This window comes from Microdochium trichocladiopsis, assembly GCF_020744255.1.
Source record: "Microdochium trichocladiopsis strain MPI-CAGE-CH-0230 chromosome Unknown B0I36scaffold_15, whole genome shotgun sequence".
Taxonomy (NCBI): Eukaryota; Fungi; Ascomycota; class Sordariomycetes; order Xylariales; family Microdochiaceae; genus Microdochium; species Microdochium trichocladiopsis.
In genome coordinates this window covers 141,658-167,425 of record NW_025763558.1, presented here as the reverse complement: position 1 = coordinate 167,425, position 25,768 = coordinate 141,658, and the positions used below count along the sequence as shown (strand labels likewise).

Below are 25,768 nucleotides of genomic sequence, written 5' to 3'. Positions count from 1 at the left end.
CCATAACTTCCTGAACCCGGCTGACGAGAATCTGACTGAAGAATCCGACGACCTTGACCAGCAGATTCTCGACCAGTTTACCCCGGCAGGCAATAGCGACGACGACGACGACGACGACGACGATAATGCTGAGCTTGAAATTGAGCCACGAATCACCATAGTTGAGGCCCTAGAGGCCCTCCGCCGACTGCGCCTTTACCAGGAGCAATCAGGTGGTGATACTGGCCTCATTTCTTACCTCAATAAGCAGGAAAGGGTACTTACGAACTCATCAATTGAAGCCTTACAGCAGAGAGATATCCGCATGTACTTTCAGTAGAATACAGAGCCTAGATAGGCGTGAAATACCTCAAGAATGACCTCCCCTCAATACTGCGGATACCTCATTTTAGCGGATTGAACGGAATGTCTCCTTTATTCCGCATAACCGGGTTTCACCTGTAGTGGCGAGGGTGGTTGATTGCACGGCCCCACTGTTCATCCTCATCGAAATCAAGCACGGCTCTTGTTCGTACACGGGCTTTGACGCGTAGCATCAACGCGCGCCGAGAATGCACATCTCCTGAATGCGCGGGCCCAACGACAAGCTCAATAAGGCACATCGCTCGCTCTCTCATGCTTCAGACATAAGCCAGCAACACAGTGCAGGTCTCGGGCTGTCCTGAGCCACGCCTCAAGCAACCACGTACCCGGAGAAGTGCGCGCATCGTGGACCGCTTATGTGGTCGTCCGCCAATACTTGTGTGCCCTGCTGTGCATAACTTGTTGAGACCCTTGCTTGAGGGCGCCGCCCGTTGACTGCACAGGGCATAACACGATGCTTCCACGTCCCTGAGTCCTGCAATGCTTCGGCTCTGCACAATGCCCGAACAAAAGGCACATGCCAGGGACGCAGACGTCTGCGTAAATTTGCCACTAAACATCGTGGTCACCACAACACTCTGTCAACTCCTTCCACCCCTAGCAACATACGGTCCGAAGCCCATTTGTGCAAGACCAATGACCCTCGAACGCTGGCTGCCGGACATCGATGCGTCTCACTTTCTCGATTGTCCTTGCTGTCTGACTGACGGCGACACGCGGGCCCAGTACCAGAATGGTGTCGCGGATTTCACTCGTGATGGCTTGCCCGCACAGCCGTCCGTGGCCTGCACTGGCACGAAACGTCGTGACTGCATCATACCCGGCTCGTCACTCACCATCCCCTTGTTAAGAGAACAAGTGGATCGTGCGCAGATCAATCCCGATCGCCACCAAGCTGGCAGGCGCTGGCCGCGGCATGGCGCCATCCGTGGCAACCTCGATACAGGTGATTGCTGGTTGTGACGGCGCGGGTGGAAGACAGGAGGCGATGGGATTGGCGAGTGGACAGTGGGTGATTGAGGATGAAGACTGCAAGCTTCACGCTCGCAACGGCAGATCAGGTCAAGAGCAAGCGAGCAGAACGATGGCAGTTGCTGCTTATTTCAACTGGGTGTAGTCAAATGCAGAGTCGCACAACGAGCGGTTGGTTGTACCTCCCTCAGGCGCCTCTCTGGCGCGTCAAAAACAAACGATGAAAGTAGTCGGAACTGTCCAGAAGCGTCCCAAGTGCACTGACACGTCAATGGAAAGGCGCATCCGTGACAGAAGCGAACCCGGCCCCGACCATCGACTCATCGCGGATGCTGACCTGGGCCCTGCCCGAGACCAAAAGGACTTGTGACAAGTGGAGCAAATCAGGCCCGGGGTAATTGCTCCAAGCGCACAGTCACGTTCGAAGGCGGACTCTTGGAGGCTTTCTCGCGGTCTCTCTCATGGTGTTGCGACTTCTTTGCGGAATCACAAAAGCTTGCAAGAAGCCGACTATCTGGGAAGGCACACAATCCCCACACCCCCCGAATAATGCGGCATATCCTCAATTCGTTGGCTCAAGAACCGCACGGAGACAACCCACGTCGCTGATTGCGGAGAGGCCGATGTTGTCAAATTAAGGTTGCTTGGCAGGATTAAGGCCCGCTTGATGAGGCTACACCAGGCGCCAGTGAAATGCCCACGCTTGCGAAATCCACTCTCTCCTATTCTGGTTGGTGTACCTTTCACAGCAGCCGTGGATGACTAATATTGCTTCACAAGACCGCCCAGATCATGTAGACGACCAGAGCTGAATGTCCTTCTACAATGGGGTGTCAAAAGACACCCAATTCCTGCGAAAGTCGGCTGAAAGTTTAGCTCGACCTCGACATGCACTATTTGCGTTGTTCTACATTGCCTCAAACTGTGGCCTCTATTGATGGTTTAAGTCACAAATCTGCCCCAATCGCCGATAGTGAAAAATCCAGCCACCCTCGTTTCACGGTACCTGCCTGACAACTCTCACAGAGATCTACTCGCACCAGAAAGGCGAGATGGCTTGGCTGCGCCCTCTTGGACTGTCTAATCTTGTAGCAACGGTTGAGCAGGGGCCTGATCCGGGGGCATCTTCGCCAGGCCTCAGTTTCCTAGCGGCCGAGGAGGCCAGTCAGTGCTGAGTGCCGGTCATGAGAGTTGGACTGCACGGCCCCGCGGGAATTGGAGTGGGTGTCCGGCACGGCTGGTTTCGACCCATGGCAGAGTATCCTTGTCAAGTACGCCCGGGTTTGGTGAGAATGCGGCTTCGATGGTGGGTGTGCCAACCGGTGTGAATCCAGGCACAGCTCCACCGGTGTTTGCCAACGTCGGCGTAGCTGCATGATCCTGGTCCTCGGCATTCACAAATATACAACAAACGCAAGGCGCGCGCACGAGGCGGCGTCGCAAGGCTCTGACAACTTGGCATGTTGGGCAGAAATTTGCACTTCCTGAATCACCGATACAGAGATGAAAAGCAAAGACACCGCTGTTTCCTGCTATTTCGTCGGCACCCTGCCCGGGGGCTCTGGCAGGGGTCTTTGTGGACACGATGTTACATAAAGAGCCTCACTGGCCGCAGCCAGAGTCTTCAGAAACCGTCGGCTAGGTCAAAGCCAGGTCTGTTATGATGGTAAATCAAGACTTTGCCTCGGTCTTTGACCAAATAGCGCCTCGCTGCTATGTCAGCGTAGCCCGATATTTCCGCACATCAGCCGACCAGGATGCAAAGCGTAATACAGCACACCTGCAGCAAGCGGTACGGAATCTCATTACTGTCCAGCCATGCCTTGATGGCAACCTGTCCGAGGATGCCTCGGCCTTCATCGACTTCCCTCGCGCCCTGTGCCAGAGCTCAATGACATCGAGATACGTGAGATCGACTACCGGCCGGTCTCATTTGCAGAACTGGAGGAGAAGCACTACGGCCCGAGCTACTGCTGCAACCCCGAGTTCGCGGTACCCTCTTTCAAGAGCTATGTCGTCCCCGTCTTCCGTGCTGCCATCTGCTGGTACCAGGACGGTTTCACCGTTCTGACGTTCCTTCATCACTGTGTCGGAGAGGAAAATGTGCATAAGATCAGGGATGTTGCGGCTAAGTATGATCCAGAGGGCGTGGTCCAGAAGCTGTGCCCGGGAGGGTTCAAGATCTCAGACATGAAGTTTCGAAGGGTCTGCAATTGCAATAGCCATGCGTGTTTTCCTCCTCTGCCAGATGCCTATGCAATCATTTCCACAAGACTCTCTTAGACTTCGCGCTATGATTGGAAATGTGTATCCGTTTCGTTGTTAAATCAATCTCTCTCTGTCCGTCGCCACTCGTGAGGTATATAAGGTCCGCAACCGTTTGGGCGGCGTTCACACCCAGCATGTCGGCATCGTGCACGCATGTTAGTACCTAGACTCATACCACAGGCGCTGGCAGATCCTGGAGGGGAAAGCAAGGCAATAAGGGCAGGTCGCACATCGTGGCACACCACCTGGCCAGCGCAGATTTTGTTGACCTCACTGTAACATCCTTGGAGGCCCTGTTCTATCGTTCCAGCTGCAGGAACGGGGAGCAGTTTCCGGCTCAACCGTATACCGCATACCGCATGCATGCCAAGAGATATGTATGCACTGTGCAAATTCGGGAGCTGATGCAAGGTTGTCCGACTGGATATCAAGCAGGATCGGGATGGGGGTGGAAAGAGAGAGCGGGCAGATTAGAGGGCGAGTTGATCGGAGAGGGAGGAACAAACCAAGATTGGGAGGGAGAGAAATCTGGGCCGAAAGAGGGAGGGGGGGATGTACACCGGTCCCGGGGGGCGTAAGCTGCAACACAAGCCTGGACAGAAACGGGACGACCGAAAGGACACTTGACGAGGGGTGGTGGTCTCCCAAGCTGATCTTTCATAAGGGGTACACCGACCGCCATGGAGGCAGACATCCAAGTGGTGGTGACTGCTTCATAGATGCGTGTCACTTCGAGCTGCAAGGGCTATCTGGCAATTGGCAAAAGGGGGGGGGGAGGCGTCCTTGGCGCCATGGATCCTCTTGAGGGTGATCAGTAGACATTTCTACGGCTTGCGGATGTAGTAGGCATTTGTCGGGACACCGCCAAAGCTACATTTTTCAACAGTCCCGCAACTCCGATCACGAGACATTTTGCATGAAAATCAGAAGCAGGACTGGCGCAGCCGGAGCAGACCATAACACCCAGCAGCCTTCGTGTGGCGTGACTACTAATGCCGGGTGGAAGCCTGCCATGCCGATTCTCTGCTTCCAGGACCCGGCACACCCGAATGACACAGCGATATCCTGCGCGTTGTGTCCGGAAGATAGTGTCACATCGAGTCCTAGTGTCATGGCATATTTTGAATTGCCGTCATCTTTTGCGGTGCCTCATGGCCTCGTTGCGTTGATATTGACTTGTCCGCCCTGTTTGTATCTTTTACCCACACCGCGCTTCTTCCCCCGTCCCGAAACAGCACGCAACTACACTTGGGGCGCTTTTTGTTCCAGACATCACGTCAAAGCATCAAACTATTTGGGTCAATGGTACCACGACGGCACCTACCAGGCCAGGCTAATCTACAGGTCGCTGGTTTTATGGGCAAGTTGGAGCATGTGTTTGCTCGTTGATGAAATGGCCCAGTCGTCCCAGATGCCACATGACGCCACCCGATCAGTGTGGGCTGTTTCAAAAGCGACCCGGCCCAATTCAGGTGAAGTCCACTCGTGCGCAGTTGTGATTCGCTGAAGCAGATGTCTTTGTCAAGTGGCAAGGCTGGCGATCGCATGCAACCCTGCCCGTACAGATCACTTGGGAGACGGATCCAAGGATAGCCAGCAGGGAAGACTGAGGTCAACATACCTGTACACCGATTTCGTGCATATGTAACATGCCGGTGAGCGCCCTACCCCTTATTGATGTTCGCTCGTGGAGACGAGTGTCAGTGTGACTTGAACCGTGGCTGCAGGCTCTTCCCCCGGTGCTCTCAGCTGCGGCATCCGCACTAGCTTGGCCGCTTCAAGGGGCGCGTATCTGATCAGGATATAGCAGAGAGCACCTAAGTGCTAGATCCGCGCCTTACCTCGAAGCAGACGCTTCAGTCCCTGCCCGTGCGTCAACCCAATCCTTGTCCACTCACAGCTCGGGCCATACGCCTGACTGACAAGCACGTTGACCGAAAATGAACAACTTATCGAAGAAGCCATCCGCAGCATTGCGCCAGATTGGAAGACTTCGAGTGGAACTGGTCTGCTCTCTTGGACACCCTAGTGCTCGGGCTCAGCAGGCTATTGGGCAGCTTTGCAGTTCAAGCGACAAGGATAGACTGATCCATGGGTGGCAACGCAGCTCACCTTGCACAATGCGTTGTAGAATAGAGCCCATGGTATACGACTTCGTGCTTGCTCTGACTGAGTCGCTATTTATACCGCGCTGTGTGCTCTTTCCTGTACCCGTGTCAAACTCAGACGAGTCAAACCACTGCCAAGTGCCCAAGTTTGAACCACATACCAGGTGTGCTAGAAGCCAATTTGCGACTGACTCAATCAAACCACGAGAGGACAACCCGAAGAGACACGACACCATGCATCCCGGCTTCTCAATTGATGTGTCTCCCACAGCAGGCCGGATCCATGAATACATGAGCACGCCAATGCCGACAAATCCTCTGCTTAATGTCAGTCAAACCTAGTTTGTCCAGTAATGGCGACTCGCTTCGCTGTTCTGGGCATGGCTATCATATGATGACACGGCTAAAACAGGCTATTAGGTCAATAACGGAAGCAGCAAAGGTGAACCACAAACAAAAGTTCGCAAGAAGTCGCAAATGGCATGCAGTGAGTTGGTTTCTACAGTAGAAAGCGCGCAATCAAGTTCAGGCTGACTCACAACAATCTATAGACGAATGTCGACGGCGCAAGGTTCGGTGCAAGCAATCCACCAGTCCAACATGCGAGAAGTGCGCCAGTCTCGGTATAGAATGCGTCATTGAGCGCGTTAATCCAGGCTCCGTCACTGCCAAACGGTTGAAGCCACTGAAAGGCGACGTCAGCTCGATATCATCACCATCAACAATGCTCAATGTGGGAGAATCTAGTGCAATCACGATGGACATGTACCCGCAATTGATGGGCAGCTACGTTGTTCAGGGCTCGAATTCGCCATATACACAGGGTAGGCGTTCCTACGAGCACGTAGACTGCGAAATATCAATGCCTCAGCTAATGGGTTGATGACAGGAGGCTACGCCACACAGATTTGTTATGACGATGCACCCGCGGTGCTTCCACAGAACAGTAGCTCAGGTTTTCAAACGGGATCGTGGGACCAATCTAGCTACTATCGATAGGGACAACTGCCGGAAACTTCTGGTCCATGTGTGGAGGCCAGGCTACCTTGTGAGGAGGCTGATCAGGCTGTGCAATAGCATTCTCAACTCCTGATTTTGAGACATCCGGATGCCTGAATTCCGAGCTACGTTCAATGATAATTCTGCTTGTGCCATACCTACTCGACATAACTGGATGGCTTGTGTTGCTCCAGGGTACGGAGCTAGAATCGAGGAAGTGCTCCCTTCAGTAGCCTGAGATTGCGTTTCCTAAAACCTTTCGCAAAGGAGACCGCCGGCGACAGAAATTGTAGCTGCTCGATGAAATTATTCTTGGAGTGATTACGTCAGATGGCTACGGTCACTTCAGCTTCAGATCCCGTTCAGCACAGCTTCGCGGCTGTGGTTCGGAAGCGTCAAAAGTCGGGACGATGGTGTCTCTGGCTCTGTGCCGATATGGTCACCCAGTGGAAGAGGAAGACTTCAGTCCTCCGCGGACATCAGCTTCTGTACCAGTGCATGGACGGGCCGGGAAGGCGACTGGGCGTCAGGGCGTGCCTCAATGCAAGGTATGAAGAAGCTAGCATCGATAAGGGTGATGGCTCAAGCGGGGAAGTGTGAAAAGAGCTCAACGTTTGTGAATGTCTTGGCTGCCTTGCCCTCAACTTGAGCCCGTCCGGAGACTCGGGTTCGGTACTCGATACTTCAAGACAGCGGCCAGCTGATGGCGGACTTTCAGGTTCGTTTCCCTGTTGCGCCGGCCTCTGACGCGGATCGACATGGGTCTAGGCGCCTTGCACTCACCCTGCCCGGCTCTGCTGACCATAAATAGGCGGCTGCCCCGTTGATTGAATCCCGAAAATTCTGAAATTCCATCCTCAGCTTTATCCTCTCCCATTGACCGCGCCTCAGCCGCACTGACTTTTGCTCCACCCGTCTGACACTGAAATCTGACATCGCCATCTTCTATCGGTAAGTTTGGCCATCGATGATGGTGAAGTGCTACCCATGGAATGCCCCTAATTTCTGTACCGCTCGACAGTAAAATGGCGGAGTTCGAGTACCTAGTCCAGAAGGTGCACGAACACGTCATCCTTACACTACCCTGCAAGCCCACCGAAGCACAAGCGGATGGTATCATCGATGAACATAGTACGACCGTTCCAATAATCATCTGCACCAACGCCACGCACGACGAGTTGCGGCAAGTCTTCCGGAGGGACCAGGCGGGTGTAATGGCACAGGGGTTTGAAGCTAGTTACGGCAATGTTCACGTGCAGAAGGAAAGCGAAAAGGAAGTCTTGGATTGGGTGAAGGCAGAGATGGATAAACCTAAGATGGAGAATATGTAGGTCTGTTCTGAGGATAACGAGAGCGATCAAGGCACGTAGAAAGCCCGTAGTCAAGACAATTACACGGAGTCCCTTGCAGGCGTGGAATGCTGGATCTTTGCCTTTCTCTAGAACTGGTGAGTCACGGCTCGCAACACAGCGTGAATGTCATGGGTGCATTTATTTGCCCTCCGGGATCCATGTCTTTAGCTTGAGCCAGCGAGTTCCTCATAGCTGAATGGAAACAGCGGCATACGCTGCAGATCCATGCAATACTTCAGTGCTGTCTGGTTTCGATGGCAGATCTTCGTTATCGAAGACCATGACTCTTTCACGTGAAAATCTGATTTACGCTTTGGCCTCCACAGACTGGATGCCAGAGTCCGACTTTGTTTCCTCAGTCGGGCCTTGGGTTCTGGCTGTTTGAGCGGTTTGAGCGGCTCCAGGACATCGGTATGCGCGGATACGTCCCGAGCCCGACAACCACTCACGTCATGTCACTCGCAAGGGTGAGACCGCTGCACCCCAAGAACAGCTGATTGCTCCGGTTGTCTCCAGGGGGAATACATCTCGAGGCCTGGGAAAGAGGTCGGTTGCGTAAAGTACAAGGCTAAACTGGGAAAGTTACCAGTGTATCACATCGACATGCATCGTCGTGTGCATCGGTCGAGCCTAATCGTCCGGGGAGGCTGCGGGTCTCCGTCCAGGGCACAATCAACGATCAGTACAACAAGGGACGCCCCTTGTTGGCGACCGTAACTTGCTACAGTGCGAGTATCGCTGCCTGAACTGATCCTTCGTGCATAAGTGACTGATAGTGATGTGTGGCCATTACGCCACAAGAGCCTTGCGTGTCTTCGTGTTGTACGATGGTCTCTGTGCCCACCTTCATGCACGGCATTTTTGCCCTGCATCGTCGACGTGCCGAGGACTGTGAGACTACGGCCATTGCTAAGACATGCACTCACCGCTGGTAGGTCTGGGGGTTCACCGTCAGATCGTGCAGCTAAAGCAACCACTGTTGGGTCGTATTGCATTGCAAGGATTCAAGCTAGGGCTGTCCCAGTTTCCCGCCTGGTAAGCTCGTCTACCCCGAGACCACCTGAACTTGGCCGCCTGGAGTGGCTCTTTGGCGCTATATGAGCTCATGGAGCTGGTATATTGGCCTCCTGTTCTAACATACGTACCAATGATGCTACCACAGAAGACTGGACCTCTTTGTCTCAATGTTTCTTCTTGGCTAGTTCCTTCTGAGAAGCGCCAAGTCTCCATTTCATCTATTCATTCCCACCCAAATACATCACGTCACGAAAAGGACATACGTTCCAACCACTTGTGTCCCGGTAGCAACCGAGAACAATGTTGTATATCATTCGGTTCCACGTCAAGTGCCAAGTGAGGCTCCTCAAAATCAAGACCGACGATCGTATGACCTGGGAAGCATTGTGGCAACTCGGCATCAAATCGACTTTGAAACTCAGCACAATCATCGGCGTCGAATTATCTTCCGACAAAGCCCATGGAACGAGTGCGAAACCTTGTACTCTTTACGAATCATCAGATGCAGAAGCGGCGAGAAGTCTCTCGTCAAAGAAACAGATAGTCCCCGATGTACAGGCGGTCCCCGACGATATGCTTCGAGACTCGTTCATAATGATCGACGTCTACGAGACCGGAAATGGCACTTTCCATGACTTTAGCAGCATCAAGCTCGTTAAATTGTCAGGCGAAGAGGAATGGGACGATGTGCGAAGTGAGCACACTGGCGAGAATGGGTGCGAAGAGCAACTTGGAGAAAATTACTGTGCTACTTGCGGACGGCAATGGCAACAGCAGCATTCTGGTTGAGACGAAATAAGGCAGCCCCCGAGACCAGAACCAGGCAATGGCCCAGCGATCTCCCAGGGCTATTCAACAAACGATGAGCTAGATTCTGTGTACTTCTTTAGAATTCCTCGAAGGTGGCGTCCGTCGATACGATATCGCTCTATATCCAAAGACAGAGTGCTTGCGATAAAATGTAGGCTTTCGCTGCAATAGCTCATTGTCCATTCGATCATCGCAAGGATATCCCTGTTGGCTATCGTTGTGATAGTGATCGAGGTGCGAAGGATTGAAAGAGACGCTTGCGCCCCTGTTCACCGGCCGCCTTCAACAGAGCTGTCAACCATGGCGAAGCACGTCCATTCGACGCTCTATCTAGCCCAACATGGCTGACCGGTCAGTGATAATGCCACTCGGCTCGGAGACGGCTATATATTACATACTGTTCAGTCGCGGAAGTCCTTTGACCACCTGTGGTGACATAGGCGGAGGCTAGTTCTGATATATCCTGCTGTAGCTTCCATGTCACACACCATTGCAAATACTAACGGACGACTTCGGCCATGTTATGTATTCAGGTTATGCATGTTCAGGTGATGCAGGAAGCCACAAGGGATGGGTCAGTGTCCGGATCCTAAGACCTTTGAAAGCATCATAATTTGCTCATCCTATCCTCTTCACACTGTTTGCGCCATGCTCAGTCGTTCCCAGAGCTTTGCAAAAGACTCAATTCTGTGGCTGGCGATGATTGATATCTCGCCGGAACGGGACAAAAGAAGTCACACTGGTGGCAGCGGAGAAAGATTCCCTTTTGAAGGGCCACCCACCAGACTCCATTCGCTGTGTACAACAGGCCCTCAAGTAACACGGTCAACCGCAGAGCTCACCATCGCCGCGGCCTGGCACACTTCGACCCTTTTCCCTAGGTAGATCATCAGGTAATCACAGAGACTCGCGTGAGTATTGCTAGAGGAAGGACTTCTTCTCCTTGTCAGGACGTCTTGCTAGCGCTCCGACAATTCGCCTTGTGGGAAGGTTTATCCCAACAACCACCACAATAGCACCCAGAGCAAGTCTTGCAAGCCCCTCCATCGCCGGGTACAGGCATGTCGCCGCATTCGACGCAGATTTCCTTCGCCATCGTTTGGTAGTATATATATCTCTCCTCTGCATATTCGGGATTCAGCAGAGATTTCACTCGCTCACTGTTCTCCATCCCGACATCCAGGTAGGGAAACCAGCGTGTAAGAGAGTTTCCAGCAGCCGCACTGACGACACCGAGAGGAGAAAGTATCTTAGTTCTGGGGATATAAATCAGCGAGTCTAGACCTTTGATCTTGCTTTTGAGACCAAAGTCGAGGAGGAGCGTTCTCAGCATCGATCCAATCCGCTGCGCTCGCTCGGGAAGCTTATTTTGCTTGGCAAAACGAACTACCGCAAGAGACTCCAGTATCGCCGGCATGTAGACGACATTCGACGCTTGGCGGTCGAGATGGTTCTCGCAGAAGGTCACAAGATCGTCTTTCGTGAGCCCGAGGTTTCCCAGCGTTGCTCCAGACGGGTTCAATGCCAGGCCAGCAACACGGAGGGCCTTTCCGAACAGTACAAAGTCGGGTTGGTGAGCTTTATACTCTGGACGCTGAAAGGCAAAAGGTGCTCCGCATCTCACGGCGGTCACTGCTTCATCTACGATAAGACCGAGACCTGTTTTGCGGCACTGGGTTGCAAGCTTTGCCCAATGTTTCGCAGGTAGGGGATTGCCTTTACGAGAAGAGACCATCTCGACCATGACGCCGATGTATCCTTGGGAGGCAAGTTCTTCCAGTCGAACCTTCAATTTACGTGCTGAAACAGCCAGGTCGACAAGTTCAGGAACGTGCCCAACGGCAGCGGCCTGTGAGAAGGCCAAGACACCATGGTAGGCCTACAGGCACGAAAGAATTAGTAGGCATACGGATCGCTACCTTTGGGCAATTTTACCTGAGACCCATAATATGATCCGTAGCAACCCTTCACCTGAGCGATCTTGCAATGGTTCACCTGTAAAGCGCTAAGGCTACGCGAGATGTTGCTTGGGTCAGGTGTATCGGTGTCCCGACTGAACGCCAGTAGCTGGTGCAAGGTTGATCCGATTCGTTGATGCTGAATGTCGCTGATGTGCATTGCGAAACAGACAGGGACCAATCCGAAGAACTCCCTGCGTAGAGTTAGTAGATATGCGGCTTCTCAACATTTGGCAGACTTACCAGAACTCGTTCCTGTATGTAGGGAGCCATTTGCCCAACTGCGCCGCCCCTTGAATTTGGTTAGATCCGTAGAAATCGTATGCTTTCTTCAGATTCGGGTCTCCGGTGAGTGGGTTGGCCCGTGCGAAGAATGAGGCGAAGCTGGCGTTCATGTCCACATCTGGGTAGATGTGCTTCGAGAAGATGATCTTCAGGTCGACGGTGTTGATGTTCTTGTGATTTATTTTGTGGATATCGTGATAATGTTTGTTGAATGTGGATGGGTTGAAATGCGGTTTCGCCTTCCAATTGCAAAAGGAGTCTATGCATTGTAGAGGGATGCCGTTTCCTTGGCACAAGTTCTTGTGATACGTGTACTCGCTGTGCAATGTGGGAAACTCCGCCTTGCAGTCAGGGCAAGACTCCATGGCGTGCGGGAGGGAGCCGAGTTCGAAATAGCATCAAGTCTTCGCAACTACAAGCGTGCCGCTGCGACAGCAGCATATAAATGCCAGCCAAGCTTGGAAGTGGGCATCCAAGTGAGTGGATGGTGATGGATTCTGATTGGCCTAACAAAAGCCTGTTAGGCCAATCAGATTGGTCCAACCGTTGATGCTGTGGCCTTTTATGGGTCTGCCCTACCAGGCAATCCTTCTTCGATTTCGAGAACTGATTGCGGAATAATGACTTGCAATCCGCCTGCAGTGCGCCTCTACTCGATCGGCTGCATATCAGTTAAGTGACTGACGTGGTGTGATTGCAGCCCTTGCATTTGGAGACCGCATGGTGGCTTGCGTGATCCATTCTCGAGAGTGTCCATGGACGACTACTGCATGGAACCAGCCTGCCATAATCCTCCACTCGTGTATCAAGACCTCAGACGCCACCGTCTCGCTGCTGAAGCTACATCGGCAGCAGTCATGCTGGCTGCTCAGCTGCTGTGGGCCCTCCAAACTATACGCGCTGCAACATGGCCATCCTCATTGGGCTCCTGCATGGCGTTGGTACTGGGTGGGAGAGGAACCTGGTCCAGGATCTGCCCTCACACATGCGGCCCCGTTCCTCAAGGACCCCAAGCCTCAATAGCCCTCACGGACAGTTGGTTACTGAGTTGCACACCTTCGGCATGGGTGCACCATGTTGAACACTGCATACTGCATTTGCCAAAAGAGAAAATCGTTGAAAGATGCGTGTGGCAATTTTGATACTGGAGTACACGACCCAGATCACAAATGATGTATCGGGAACGCACGGAAGTGATCCGCGCTCGTCGACAACAGAGCTGTCTGGCCGTCGGACAACGGCTCCGCCTGAGTCACCATTGACTGATGAGCCCTCGGACTCGACAGGCTGAGATGTCGTGCCATCAAGCAGCGCAAGCGTGTCATCTTTCCGTCAGATAGCCGAGAGAGTGGTTGACAATGTAGTTGACCCGTACGGTACAACGGCACACCACACCCTCCCCAGATGCCCCCATGGCCCCAGGGATCGTGTCGCGCTCGTGCGAGAAGGAGTGTCAGTAGCAAGTTGAAATGACCAAGGCTAGCAGATCGTCCAACGTGCTCAGTTGGAGTCACCCGATACGGCGCATGCTCCGACGTGGCTGGTCCTCCCGCGAGGCGTCACTGCCAACCAGGCGGTGCGGGACAGGCTCACGTCAGTGCGAGGGGGAAGCCAACCGCGTCTTTGCAGACTCTTCGCACGCTCGGGCTACAAGTTACGCATCGGTGAGCACGTCGATGTGGAAGTTGGCGGGCGGAGTGGAGCTGGCCTCCTCCCGTGCATGTCTGATTAGACTACAAGGCTGGCCAGTTCGGGAAGCTACCCCCTGTCGGACACCAAGCAGGCGTGCATGATGCCAAAGGCCCACAATGTGCTGATCCCGCTCGAGACTCATTCAGCTACATGTCATGGCGGGGCCAGGATCTCTTCCGCATGCCGGGGTACCTGCCTCGCTAGCTTGTCAAGTCCTTGCCGCATGCGTCAGGCGTCATTGGTCCGGAAGTGCAGTCCCCAAGCAGGCCTCCTTGCTGCAGTCGCAATTGATGGCACGAAAACTGGCTGCGGAGGACCACTGCCAACACGACTGCTTTGACACGTTGAGGTCCCATGCACACAGCCGAGAAGAGCTCTGCACACGGCCGTCCCGTGGCATCACGTCATGCTCAGGCGACGCAATCAGATGCGGTAACCTCTCTACCTTATCTGAATATGCACAATGCTCACTCCGACAACTGTAACATCTCTTGGCCCCGTGGATTGGGGACAAGCAAGGGTCGACAGCATGGTGATTACAGATCGCCCAAGGCAACGCCGCGTTCAGGCCACAAGTCGACCCTTCTGGGGGCCCTAAGGGGGGCCGACCAGTTGGACGAGCTGATATGTCCTCATAGACCTAAACCTCGCCCTTACGGAGCTCTTGCGGGGGTGGCCTTGTCCCGAGACAAGAGTATGCGGGTGTCGCACCGAAAGCCTGCCGATCCGGATTGCCGCCCCCAGCACAACACCACATTTGGTCTCTTACCTGCAGCGTATCCTCTGGTCGAGCCGTGTGATTCAATGGCAAACGGCCCGCATTCGTGGTGGACGACGCCACCCGCCTGGTCCAGCTGAGCCGTGATGGTCTCCATTGTACATCACTGCACAAGCAAGACACATCAGGCCGTTCAGACCTGCACATGCAGATGCATGGCCACAATAGTCGTTTGAGGATGCTCGGATCCTATCTCCCCTCGAGTCGGGGTACATCCGGGCATGCAAACAAGTCGCGACAACTTCCCGACCGAAAAAAAGGGTGGAACGTGGTTTGCAATACGTGCGTTTTCCATTATGGTGGTTGCGAGTCAAATTACCACAACCGATGTCATTTTGATTGTGACCTTTTTCCCGCCGTCCTTCTTGCTGTCCTTTTCCGATCCATGGGCAATCGACTTGGAGACTTTCTTGATGAAGACTTTGATCGATACCACGCATGCCTTAAGGAACACTTGGCATAGCCGGCGCCGCTGAGATTCCATTGTTTCGGGAAACAGGTACCCCAATGTGCGATCCAATATGAGATACCATATAAGATCCAGCAATAACTTCAGCAATTCCTTGAGGATAAATTGGATGATCTTTTGCAATACATCATTCTTTGACACACTTAGAGCACTCGCCCATGCGTGACAAAGTGTCTTCCAGGGCGTGCTGATCCGGAGTCGAATGTCAGTACAACTCAAACGTGTGTCGTTCTGATGAGGTCAATGCTTACATCTGTGCTGAGTCCTCTTGTGCTTGGGCCATGGCTGTGTTGCGCGTTTCGTGAACATGAGAAGCACTGTGGAGCTTAAGGTAGGATGTCTAGGCACGACTTCGATCACAGCACGTACTGTTTTTAAAGCGAGGATGAAGTGGAATGCATACGTCGACATTGTGCGCCCATGTAATCCCTGTGGTCCACGGTCTGTCACTTCCAACTCTGCTGCTGTGCAGCTGCAGCAGAGGACTGTAGTCGACAGTCTGCAACAGGGGCTTCATTATCTTGTCACCTCGCATGAGCGGGTTGCATGCCACGTCTGCCATCCTGGACGACCTTGAGCGTTCTTCTTCCGGTCAAGAAACTCTGCTGGGAGCAGACGCAACCGCCGCATGTGTAGAGGGGCATAGAATTAGCGTTTGTGGCACAGAGTGTCTGGCGAAGCATAGCATCGACATGGAAGATTGGCCCTGGAATGGGCAGGTAATGCATTGCATCACAGAGACCAGTACCCGTACCGTTGTTCAGCTGGGTACATCCAGGTCTCTTTGCTATTGATCCAGGCTGCCAGACTGTGGAGGTGTAATGCATGCCAGAACCACGATAGCTGATCCCACCAAACAGGGGGTTAAGTCAGCGCTAAACCTCGCTCAAGATCCAGCCCCGATGCGATCCAGCCCCTATGCAATCCAGCCCCGATGCGATCCAGCCCCGATGCGATCCAGCCCCGATGCGATCCAGCCCCGACGCGATCCAGCCTCGTGCACAATCAATCCAACCCCGTGCACAATCAATCCAACCACGTGCACATTCAATTCAGCCCTAATGCACATTCATTTAGCCCCAGTACATAATCGATCCAGCCCCAGGGCAATCCGCCTAACATATTCCACCCTTGCGAGAACGGAAGGAAAAGTATGTCAGCTAACCCCGTTAACGAAACCAGTTGCCTGGTCAATAGTGATGAGAGGATTGACCGCCTGAGAGGGCGGCAGGAGCTGTCTCGCGATCGGGTGAGTCTCACAGGAATCTTATCTGACTAATGGGTCCATTCCACCGCGACTCGGCTACGCATTTTCCACGCTCTTGAAACTACCCCGCTCTTGGGCACTTGTTACGTCAGGCATCCACACTCATCTTTCTGTCAGGCAACGAAGCGGGGCATCGCCTTCGACTCGCTCTTTGAAATCTTCGCATAGCATCGAACAGTGTTTTGTACTCTCTGTTCTTGAACCACTACAACAACACCAGGCATGCAGGCGATTCCATCTCCAAGGAATATCACCTATCCCCCCGCGAGACATCGGTACTACAAATCGTTGCTCGATGGTAGGTGTTACCCCTTGACACCTTTACCCCTCATCTACCCCCATGTGTTCCAGCTGCCGCTGTCCATGCTCACCTAACATCTCATTGTAGTCCGACGACGCCATTAAGGCTATCTTTGACTACGACGACCTCCCCCCCGATCTTGACTGGGAAGGCGCAAAATCGGGTCCTCGATATGTCAATGGTGACGCGAAAACGCAGGTTTCATGGAAAGGGACAGTTTGTGTGGTTTACAAAAATGAGAATCGAATCGGCGATATAAGAACGGGGGAAGGCACGGGGACACCTGATAAAAATGTCAACCTGGCATTTCCAGGCGGTGCTATATTGATACGGAAACAAGAATAACCATCAGCACCGGCAGCAGAAGAGAAGGGTCCTAATCAGTTCCCCAGAGTCGTTCCTTAAGCCGGAGGCCTGCCAATAGGTCAAATGTAGAGTTCAATACCAAGGGATCTGACGGATTGTTGCTCAATGTGGCAGACACAGTCATGGTTTTTGGCAGGCACTGCTCGCGCTCGTCCTTGTATCCCGGACTTTGAGTGACCGCATCAAGGAGGTCGCCAGCGAAGACCTTCTCAAGCAGCGTGTAGTCGCAGCAGGTGTAAAGTGTTTTCGGTTGTGGGATCATCTTAACACCAGTCGGAATGACGGCGCCCCGTACCCCGTCTTCATCCTCAACAGTGACACCAAACAATAAGTGGAATACTTCCAACGCTTTAATGCCAGCCATTTCTAAGCTCGAGATGCAGCAAAAGTAACCCCGCTCCTCAGACTGAGGGAAGTGCAGTGACCACGCCGCAAGGTAAGTTCCGTCGTTGTTCGATGACGGGATTCGACGAATCGCTTCCTGGAGCAAGCCTTTAAGCAGTTCGCTAGCCTTTTTCATCGTCGGCTTCCCAAAATTGTTAGTCGGCATTGGACCATTGGTAGCTGTTGACATCATAACAGTGTCAGGCGCTCCAGAGAATCGACCGGCCACGGAGGCGCCATTTGCCAAGTTCCCAATTTGATCACCCACTCTTGTCCTCGTTCGTCTGGTTATCGGAGTGGTCGGTTCATAGTTCGGTGGGGGGGCAGTGGTGGCCGCATAAAGGCGTGACTGACTTGATCTGTCGATCTCGCTATTGGTATCGCTTTCGCTGGCGTCTTCGCCAACACCGCCGCCGTCGCTACAGCTGCCTGTGCCCATGTCGCTGTCGACTTCGGTCTCGCCGCCGTTAGCCCTGTGGTTGGGGCTGTCAATAAGACTCTCGGTATCATCGTGAACATTGGCTTCGGTCGGTCGTTCTACTCCAGCCGAGGTGTCAGGATTCTTTTGCTTTTTGGATTTTCGGTTCTGGTAGTAGGATTTTCCACTGTTGGCCAGCCGTATGGATAGATCTCGGTTTGATTTGATGTGGTCCTTGAGCGCTCGCGCAAACGCAATCTGATCTCTGGTGCTCGCTTGAAGCTGGCACTCGATATCGGCCTTACATTCGGCTTTGTTGGTGAGATGGAATGATTCAGTGGCACAAGCAGACTGGACTCGGTGGAAAAGCAACCACGTTGTGATGCCACCATGGTGCAGCATGATGGCATTGAGAAGTCGCTGAGCGCTTTCTGTCACCTCGTCTTGCCTGCTCAGTCGTTCAGCATCTCGTTTCGCGGTGACGTACGCATCCTGCGAGCTTTTTCGAGGTCGCGTGAGCTTGAGCTTGCTCGGAGGGAACAAGCCAAATCGTTTGGCTGCCGCTGAATAGTCTGGTGCTGGAGCCTGTGGTTCCATCATCACAGAAGGTGCAAAGTGGTGCACAAGAAACGAGACTGGTCGACGTGACGCGAGATGGACTGTGTTCAGCACTGTGATGGTGTCAAGCGAACCCGTCTGAGAACTGCGTATTGCGTAAGATAACACGCATCGAGGTCGCGTCAATGCGTCGGTTTGAGTCTTCGCGTAGCCCGAAGAACCCCACTTTTAGCTATCCCTGGCGAGCAGATGCACGGGACGGGTACGCGTCGCCGTCGAAGTCACCCCCGAACACGCAGAATTCGCCACGGCCAATGATCTAACCCATGCAACATTTTTCAAGTGTCGTACGGAGTGATAAGTGCCTCCATCGAAAATGGCGCATCTGGATAGTTCTCTTTCCCGAAAAACGCGCTATTTTGGATTGGGGTAGCTTCCAGTGAGGGCGGTAGTGATGGCGGATGCAGCGTAGGCCGTCGGTAACCGCGCGAGGGACCAAGCGAGTTACCAACTGCTTCATTTGAGCTCAAGTTTGCGTCGCAAGTGCCTCGAATACAAGATCGTCTTGGAATTTCAGATACTCCTTCACGTCAAAGCGATGGCGCCGATATGCGCAACGACAGTCAAGGACCCGCGGAGGTGCTGGATGAATATGCACAGAGGCTGGATCGTTTGTGCACCGGGGCTGGATCGTTTGTGCACCGGGGCTGGGATCGCGTCGGGGCTGGATCGCATCGGGGCTGGATCAACTGGGGCTGGATCAACTGGGGCTGGATCAACTGGGGCTGGATCAACTGGGGCTGGATCAACTGGGGCTGGATCAACTGGGGCTGGATCAACTGGGGCTGGATTGCACGAAGTGACGAAGTAATGTCGCTACGCATATCAGCGTCAAATAGCTGTTCGTCCAATCACCCCTGTTCTCAGTCACACTCAAGGACGTGATACATTATGTGCCCTGTAAGTTTAGCGAGGCTATATGCTGGTCGTGTCATGCAGATCTTAGTCCTCAAGGCATGTCTGTTCTTGCAGCTATACACAAGTGTTTTGAGCTGTGGCTTGCACAGCCGACCATCATCTCGTATGCCACTGCACGCGTTGGTCTGAGACTAGGATACAACGAAACACGTCGGTCGTCTGGCTGCATGTTCTGACGACAGGGTTGAGAACGTTCAGTGACACGGGCTGCGAGAGGTTAACCCCAACCTCAGGAGTTACTCGGGTCATTTGGAAGCCAAACGGACCTCCTAGGGTGATCTAGGACATGCATGCTACACTATCACTGATAGCCAAAGTGTCTAGCTGGGAACATGGTGGACTTGGAACGGCCCGGGGCAGGGGCGGCTGTTGGCCGTATCCACGAACCAAGCTATTCTGCATCATTCTGAATGCAGCTTCGTCCCATGCATGAGAATGCTGCAGGTCAGGGACTGACGAGCAATGGAGATTCTCGGCACGCCAACTGACCGCTAACAGGAGTACTCTGTTCCTGGCCGGATTCTCGGCTTATCTGGCGGTAATCCCGTCCGTAGAGTGTGGTGGCCTCTGATTGCCATGTCACTGTATAAATACAGGATTGAGATCATCCGTGGAATGACAATGCCCGACGCTCTGCCAGACGCGATGGATGAAGGTTCGAACTACCTCTGCGCGTGCCACAAGCTTTCTTATCCATACTGTTGTGCCTTCTGCGAGAACTGTTCGAAAAGCCACAAGACACAGTCAACAGTAGCTCCATCTAGGTATGTGGGCCACGAAGCCAGTATTAGACAGGACATCGTCCTTGTGTCGTGGCTGATACTGCTTTTGTTCTGGTTCAAAAGCGTCTTTATACAGCATATAACTGGGACTGAGGTCCACAAGAAAGCATCTAAGAAATCAGAACGAACTGCAGGTTTGGATAGTGAGTAGCTCTCGTTCTGAACTTGGTATTCTGGTATATCAATCGGACAGAATGCTCTCGAATCAAGCTGACAACGCTCTAGTCTCTGCCGAGATGTCTGAAATGACATCACCAGTAGGCTCTATCCAGGGCGAAGGTGGCAACGGTGGTGAAGTTGTGGGTGGTGAGGCAAGATGAGAGGGGCGACTGTGGACGAAGCAATCCCTTTCACCTCGCCATTTCGTCGTACATCTTGACCGTTATGATTGCTGATACAATCGCAACTGTTGCTTCCACAATATGTTAACAGTGACTGGTGACGATGTCTTGGCTGCGAGTTAAATAGTAAATAATAGTAAATAATAGTATTATGCTTTAGTGTACGCGTTACCTGCCACCTGATGGGTTCAGTGGGGCTATGAGTCCATTGTATACTGAAGATACACCCGGCGCCTTCTCTGCGCGTGAAAATATCAACCAAGCATTGTGAAGAAGGGAAGCCAAGAGTACGTGGCCGCCACATCCGACTATTTGCCGGAGAAAGGGGGATAGTGGCTCATCGTACGATTTGTACATTGTGTGCGCGCTCTTCCTGCTCGCATCTGATGCTGATTCTGGTATCCGGGGCAACTGATGCAGCACTTGACCATCTGCTGACTTCGTTGTCTGTGTTTCCATCTTTGTCCAAGCCAATCATCACCCCGCGAGTGCCTTCATGACGGCGGCGTCGCCATCCCGCCGTCGGCGCGTGTGCAATCCTAGGTATCTCCGCCTGGTCCACCCGCGCGAAGCATAGCAGCAGCAGCAGCAGCACCAGCACCAGCCAGAGCTGCCTGCTCCAAGTCTGGGCCCGGTGCCACCCGATACGCCTGTAAGCAGCATTGCTCTGAGCCGTAGCTAATATGTCCTCGTAACCAAGAAGGATCGGTGTGACCCTGCCGGTGGTGTCCGCTCGGAGCCAAGTGCCTCCTGTGTTAGGCGCACCGTCACCGTAGCGGAAGAGCACCATCTACTACTCAAGAGCCAGATGGGTAACTGCCGTGGCGTTGAATGAAGCTCGTGCATGACCTCGCCTACAATACCTGGTCACGCCGCGGACTCGCCCCGCTCCTGCAGCTCGATATAAAAGGCGCAGGTCATCATCGCCTCGAACGGTTTCCTGATTGTACTTGACAGAGGGCTGAGTCTTCCCACCAACCAGGGGATGCCTTCCTTTCTGATCAGACTATTTCCGCGTGGAGCGGAGCGCCGCTGTGCAGGTGGATGCCATTCGAAATGGGACCCTCCGTGGTGTTCACAGCCTGAGACACATCTTCGCTGCTGACTCGCTGCGGGATTGGTAAGGTTGTTCTGTGTCTGTCTCATCCAACGTTAATCCAATTTGGGCAAGAATCGCCAAGCTAACACGACCCCTTTCTCGCCATGAATTAGCCCCGTCAACGCCATGCGGTGACTCCCGTGCTCAGTTCTGGACATGTGAGCCCCATTTGCCTAGCGCCGGATGTCTTGATCCTTCTCGGAGGCAGCGACGAGCCATAGGCGCCTGGGTTGCTCGCTCGTCAGCTATTGCGCGCCGTTGAGGGGATCCGCCGCGTGGAGCCCAATCCACGTGTGTGTTAAAGGGTGCGTTGAGTCCCCATGGCGAGACCTCTTCGTGAGGTGACATCGTCGGCCAGCCGCTTGCGTTTGTTACGCGGGTCGGGGGCGGTGCTATCGCGCTGGCATTGCGCACGCAATGCGGGAGTGCGCGGTGTTGCTTCGGGCCTGGTGCATCGCGCCCTAATATCTGGTTTCTAATTGACGACCTCATCGCCGAATACTTTCCATTAAAGCGCATTTTGCTTTGGCTCGAACTGAAGAAGGAGAAAGGTGATCGTCTCCTTCGCCCCTACACTGCAACCGCGTGGGAGAAGTGAGGGAACTAGCCCTTTTGTGCGCTTGTACACTTGAAAATCTTTTGGCTTCCTTTGCCACCATGCGAAGCTCACAGAGACCTTCTGCTTGTCGGTCTGCTTGTCGATGGGGATAATGATCGCGAAATGTGCTTCTGGGACTGGCCCGATTCGTCCTTCTACTAAGCGGATGATCACAGGGGTCCAGTCCCATGAAGCCTTTTTGAGCCACTTGCTGAGTAATGGTGAAGTCCGGATCAAACTATTGATGGCGCCGTCGTTCATCTCCTTGAGCGCCTGGAAATCGTACTTGATGGAGTACGCCACGAATTGGGCACGAAGTTGTGGTTGTTTTGCTAAAGTGGCTCGACTCACGCGTTTTCCGAATTTTGAGAACGTGTGAAGCTCAAGGGGTTCGCTTTCGAGTGCATCCAAATCGAGCGGCGCAAAATGTGTTAACAGGGCCTCCGTTTCCTCGGTCGGGTTTGGAAAATATTTGTTGTATCTTTTTAGTTTCGCCTTAAGATCGATGAATTCGTGCCACTGGAATGTGTCCGCATCCTCTCCCGGATTGTCCTGCTCGTAACATGGATCTGACGAACATGACTCCGAGTCTGACGAATCTGATGAGAGCACATCCAGACAATCGTCAGAATTCGACGAATGGTCTGCTTGTGCAGGCGAGATTTGGTTGAAGGATCCTGCCGATTTCGGCGGGCGATTGTGCTCGGACGGAGATTGCGTTGGCTGTCCCGTGGGCTCTGCCGACTTCCTACAAAGGCCCCCGGGAGATGCGCTAGCAAGTTCCTCGTCACTTGCGCCGTTGCGATGAAGGTGATGGTCAGGGAGGACTCGTGGACTCTGTTCAACTGCAAATTGCATCACCATTCGACTTGAGGCGCTTGCCCTGCTATGGGTAGGTTGACGCAATGGGTCTGAACCACCGATCGGTGATTCAGCCACAGCTTTTTCCACACCGGGTGATGTAAGTATAGAAGAATGCTTTGGCGCAATAGATGAATAGGTTTGCCCAGCCGCCAGCGCCGGTCCCCGGGGTTTTGCGGTGGACAGGGGCCGCCTTCTTTGCACCGTTCCATGCTGAGGCTTCGGCGACGACCGAGGCTGGGCCGGTTGCGTAGCCCTGCGTTCCTTTTGGTTCTGTGAGGCTCGTCAGTACCTGACATTTCATGGCAAAGCTGATTCCGTACAATTTTGTGCTTGTTAGCACAGGCCCCACACCGGAAACGAACCTTGCCGACTGGGACCTCTTTGCAATCTCGGCAATGCCATTTGTCGCCAATTCTGGGAGGAGCCATTGTCGACATGGTCTGATCGTGGCGTATGGCAGTCTTCATGCCAAAGGGATGAAGTGCAATGAAAGTGGATGATTTGGGAAGCGAAGGGGCTCAAGCATAGATTGGAACATGGTGACAAATTGTGGCGTCGTTGCTGTGGCTGATTATTTGCCAGGGTTGAGGTGACCCTCTCGATGCACCTATCCCGCACTGTGGGCTAGAATCAATTTCCGTTTTAAGTACTGTATTGTACTGTGCACGGTAACTGGGACAGCAAGCAATCTACCGAGTCCTATCAACGCCCTGATGGAGCGGTCGATAGAGCACCTTCTTGAGCCGATAGCCTGGTGCTTGGAGCCATCTTCCTTGTACTTGGTGAAAGATGCGAGTATGCGAGACTGGGGCATGTGGCCGTGGGTTCCCCCTGTTGTGATCGGGTCCCTGCGCTTCATGGAGCGAGTGGGAAGGGACTAATTGGAGGAAACTTGTGCGTCTTCGATTATGAATGTTTATGGTTCCTCCGTCGGCCGTCAGCCGCCAACTACGCTTGCCAAGGATCTCCTTCAGTAAGCGGGTGCAAATGACAGCAGGGGGCAAGGCTGCTCGCGTACGGCGGTAGCTACTGTGTGATCTCGTTGCACGACGCAGACTTGGTTTCTGCCTTGACGCAGTACTTGGACAGGTAGGTTCTAGCTCCGCTGGCCCTCGTGCAAGGCGGTCGATGTCGATGTCGGGTTAGCCAGCGATGGCGTCTTGTTGTAGGATCAGTGCGAGCGGCGATGAATGTTCTATGCGTAGTCTCGCGCGGGACATAGAAGTGATACTGCAGGTCCGATAGCAGCTTGCGGGAGCTGTTGGCCTGCTCGTTGGCAGCGACAGAAGACCAGCCGGGGATGAAGCATCAACAGTCTGCTGATTCTACGCTGTCATGGTAGCAACATTGCGCCGTGCTGCTTGCCGCGCAGGCAGTACGACAGGCGGCACTGGTACAGCTGGACCTTGTTGATGATGATGACTCAGAGTGTACAGCTCGTCAGAAGAGCACGCCTAATCAGCGGCCAGCGGGTGGCCCTGGATGGCGGCATTTTCTTCGATGTTGATGGTGGTAACGTGGAGGCATCAAAAGCGCGCGAAGAGGTCTCACTTCTCGTCGGTGCTCATGTCCTCGACAGGTGCGCCATCGCGCCACGCGGACCCTGACAATGGTGGACGCCCTATGCTGTCACTCATCGTGATCCCAATATCCGCTGACCCTCGGATTGGGCCGCTTGGTCACGAATGCGCGGAAAAGGTGGAACGGTTGCTAGGCATAGATGGGGAGTTGGCCATGCTGATACGCCGGGAACCATCGACCTTGTCGACGTCGGCGGCAGTCTTCCATGCCTTATACTTCGGCGTGTGCTTCATGATGTCGTATTGTGGTAGTCCACCACGGGACCGTGAGGAATAGAAGGCGATGAGATCATTTCTGCAGTCGTTCCGGAAGGGACGGGTGTCAGCGAGGGGGTCGCTGGCACGCAGCAGCGGGCTCAGAAGAGCGCCTCGAGGGTCTCTTTGTTTCCCGCAAAGAGCCCTCGTACTGATTTGAGAGTGACCGGCATCTGGCATCCTCCTCAAAGTGCTGACCAGACTGCGCCGTTCTCGGGGAGTTCTTGGTGCATTATGTAGTTGAAGATGACCCATAGATGGCGAGGTAAACCGCGCGAAGCGCCTATCGTACTGCCTAATGTGATGAACCTCAAGCCTCGCGCAGGTGATGTGATGGGGACGTTACTGAAGGAGATCGTTCTCGCCATTGCGACACAGAATCGAGAACGTCCTTGGTAGCATAGGGAGGGCTGTCGAAGTCACTGATAAGCGCGGCATGGAACAGTGGCATCTCAGGCCGGCCAGTTGTCCACGAGTTCCTTCCCATGTTTGACGCCGTGTTGTGGAGGATCTGCTCCGGCTCTAACTGGACGGCAGTGGTATCAGGGACGACGCCGCGCGCCGTTCATGAGCCCATAAAGCTCGACCCTTGTGAATGTCGTCACCAACAACCTTGTTAACGCTGGCGTGATGGTGGTTCTCGCGCGGTTTCGATATCTGCAGGTCGATCAAGAAGTGTGGATGTCGAGGTTGGTGGACCTTGAGAAAGATCTGACGCAGGTGTGGCTTGTTCGGCTAAATCACGGTGATGTCGAGCTCCTTGAGCATCTCGGGTAGCACTCGGATGAAGCTACGGATGCGACTCTTGTACTGTCTATGAGCTTGCCAACGGTGGCAGACCTCTAGAGCGGTGTGGTTTCTGACACTCAACATCTCCTTGCTCTGACTCTCGGAGGTGGGCAGGCG

At 53.6% G+C, this 25,768-nt stretch overlaps 9 protein-coding genes across 9 annotated transcripts; 5 read left to right on the top strand and 4 right to left on the bottom strand.

Moving 5' to 3' along the window:
* Positions 1-2,517: 2,517 nt before the first annotated feature.
* Positions 2,518-3,444, bottom strand: B0I36DRAFT_356173 (uncharacterized protein; the record flags this gene model as incomplete). The annotated part of the gene is made up of 2 exons (XM_046157552.1): positions 2,518-2,907; positions 3,385-3,444. The coding sequence occupies 2 exons, from the start codon at positions 3,442-3,444 to the stop codon at positions 2,518-2,520; spliced, it is 450 nt and encodes a 149-aa protein (XP_046004450.1).
* A 5,935-nt stretch (positions 3,445-9,379) lies between these two features.
* B0I36DRAFT_356171 (uncharacterized protein) lies at positions 9,380-9,868 on the top strand (the record flags this gene model as incomplete). The annotated part of the gene is made up of 1 exon (XM_046157551.1): positions 9,380-9,868. One exon carries the CDS (start codon positions 9,380-9,382, stop codon positions 9,866-9,868), a length of 489 nt encoding a protein of 162 aa, XP_046004449.1.
* Positions 9,869-10,835: 967 nt separating this feature from the next.
* B0I36DRAFT_356170 (pyridoxal phosphate-dependent transferase) lies at positions 10,836-12,007 on the bottom strand (the record flags this gene model as incomplete). Its single annotated transcript, XM_046157550.1, has 2 exons — positions 10,836-11,768; positions 11,825-12,007. The coding sequence occupies 2 exons, from the start codon at positions 12,005-12,007 to the stop codon at positions 10,836-10,838; spliced, it is 1,116 nt and encodes a 371-aa protein (XP_046004448.1).
* A 2,171-nt stretch (positions 12,008-14,178) lies between these two features.
* On the top strand, positions 14,179-14,682 carry B0I36DRAFT_356169 (uncharacterized protein; the record flags this gene model as incomplete). Its single annotated transcript, XM_046157549.1, has 1 exon — positions 14,179-14,682. The coding sequence occupies one exon, from the start codon at positions 14,179-14,181 to the stop codon at positions 14,680-14,682; it is 504 nt and encodes a 167-aa protein (XP_046004447.1).
* Positions 14,683-15,318: 636 nt separating this feature from the next.
* On the bottom strand, positions 15,319-15,898 carry B0I36DRAFT_356168 (uncharacterized protein; the record flags this gene model as incomplete). Its single annotated transcript, XM_046157548.1, has 3 exons — positions 15,319-15,411; positions 15,441-15,543; positions 15,600-15,898. 3 exons carry the CDS (start codon positions 15,896-15,898, stop codon positions 15,319-15,321), a joined length of 495 nt encoding a protein of 164 aa, XP_046004446.1.
* B0I36DRAFT_54178 (uncharacterized protein) lies at positions 15,707-16,815 on the top strand. The gene is made up of 4 exons (XM_046163002.1): positions 15,707-16,222; positions 16,303-16,320; positions 16,456-16,636; positions 16,745-16,815. Exons 1-3 carry the CDS (start codon positions 15,893-15,895, stop codon positions 16,504-16,506), a joined length of 399 nt encoding a protein of 132 aa, XP_046004445.1. The 5' UTR covers positions 15,707-15,892; the 3' UTR covers positions 16,507-16,636; positions 16,745-16,815.
* A 200-nt stretch (positions 16,816-17,015) lies between these two features.
* B0I36DRAFT_389670 (uncharacterized protein) lies at positions 17,016-18,597 on the bottom strand (the record flags this gene model as incomplete). Its single annotated transcript, XM_046161350.1, has 2 exons — positions 17,744-18,597; positions 17,016-17,569 (listed from the first exon to the last, which is right to left on the bottom strand). Exons 1-2 carry the CDS (start codon positions 18,405-18,407, stop codon positions 17,016-17,018), a joined length of 1,218 nt encoding a protein of 405 aa, XP_046004444.1. The 5' UTR covers positions 18,408-18,597.
* Positions 18,598-18,677: 80 nt separating this feature from the next.
* B0I36DRAFT_389669 (uncharacterized protein) lies at positions 18,678-20,445 on the top strand (the record flags this gene model as incomplete). The annotated part of the gene is made up of 2 exons (XM_046161349.1): positions 18,678-19,266; positions 20,351-20,445. The coding sequence occupies exons 1-2, from the start codon at positions 18,975-18,977 to the stop codon at positions 20,443-20,445; spliced, it is 387 nt and encodes a 128-aa protein (XP_046004443.1). The 5' UTR covers positions 18,678-18,974.
* Positions 20,446-23,935: 3,490 nt separating this feature from the next.
* Positions 23,936-25,261, top strand: B0I36DRAFT_356164 (uncharacterized protein; the record flags this gene model as incomplete). The annotated part of the gene is made up of 4 exons (XM_046157547.1): positions 23,936-24,000; positions 24,054-24,116; positions 24,400-24,606; positions 25,120-25,261. The coding sequence occupies 4 exons, from the start codon at positions 23,936-23,938 to the stop codon at positions 25,259-25,261; spliced, it is 477 nt and encodes a 158-aa protein (XP_046004442.1).
* Between the last annotated feature and the right edge of the window lie 507 nt (positions 25,262-25,768).

Excerpts from the sequence above, each read along its gene's own strand:
- B0I36DRAFT_54178 (XM_046163002.1), top strand. The coding sequence starts at position 15,893 with ATGCATGCCAGAACCACGATAGCTGATCCCACCAAACAGGGGGTTAAG.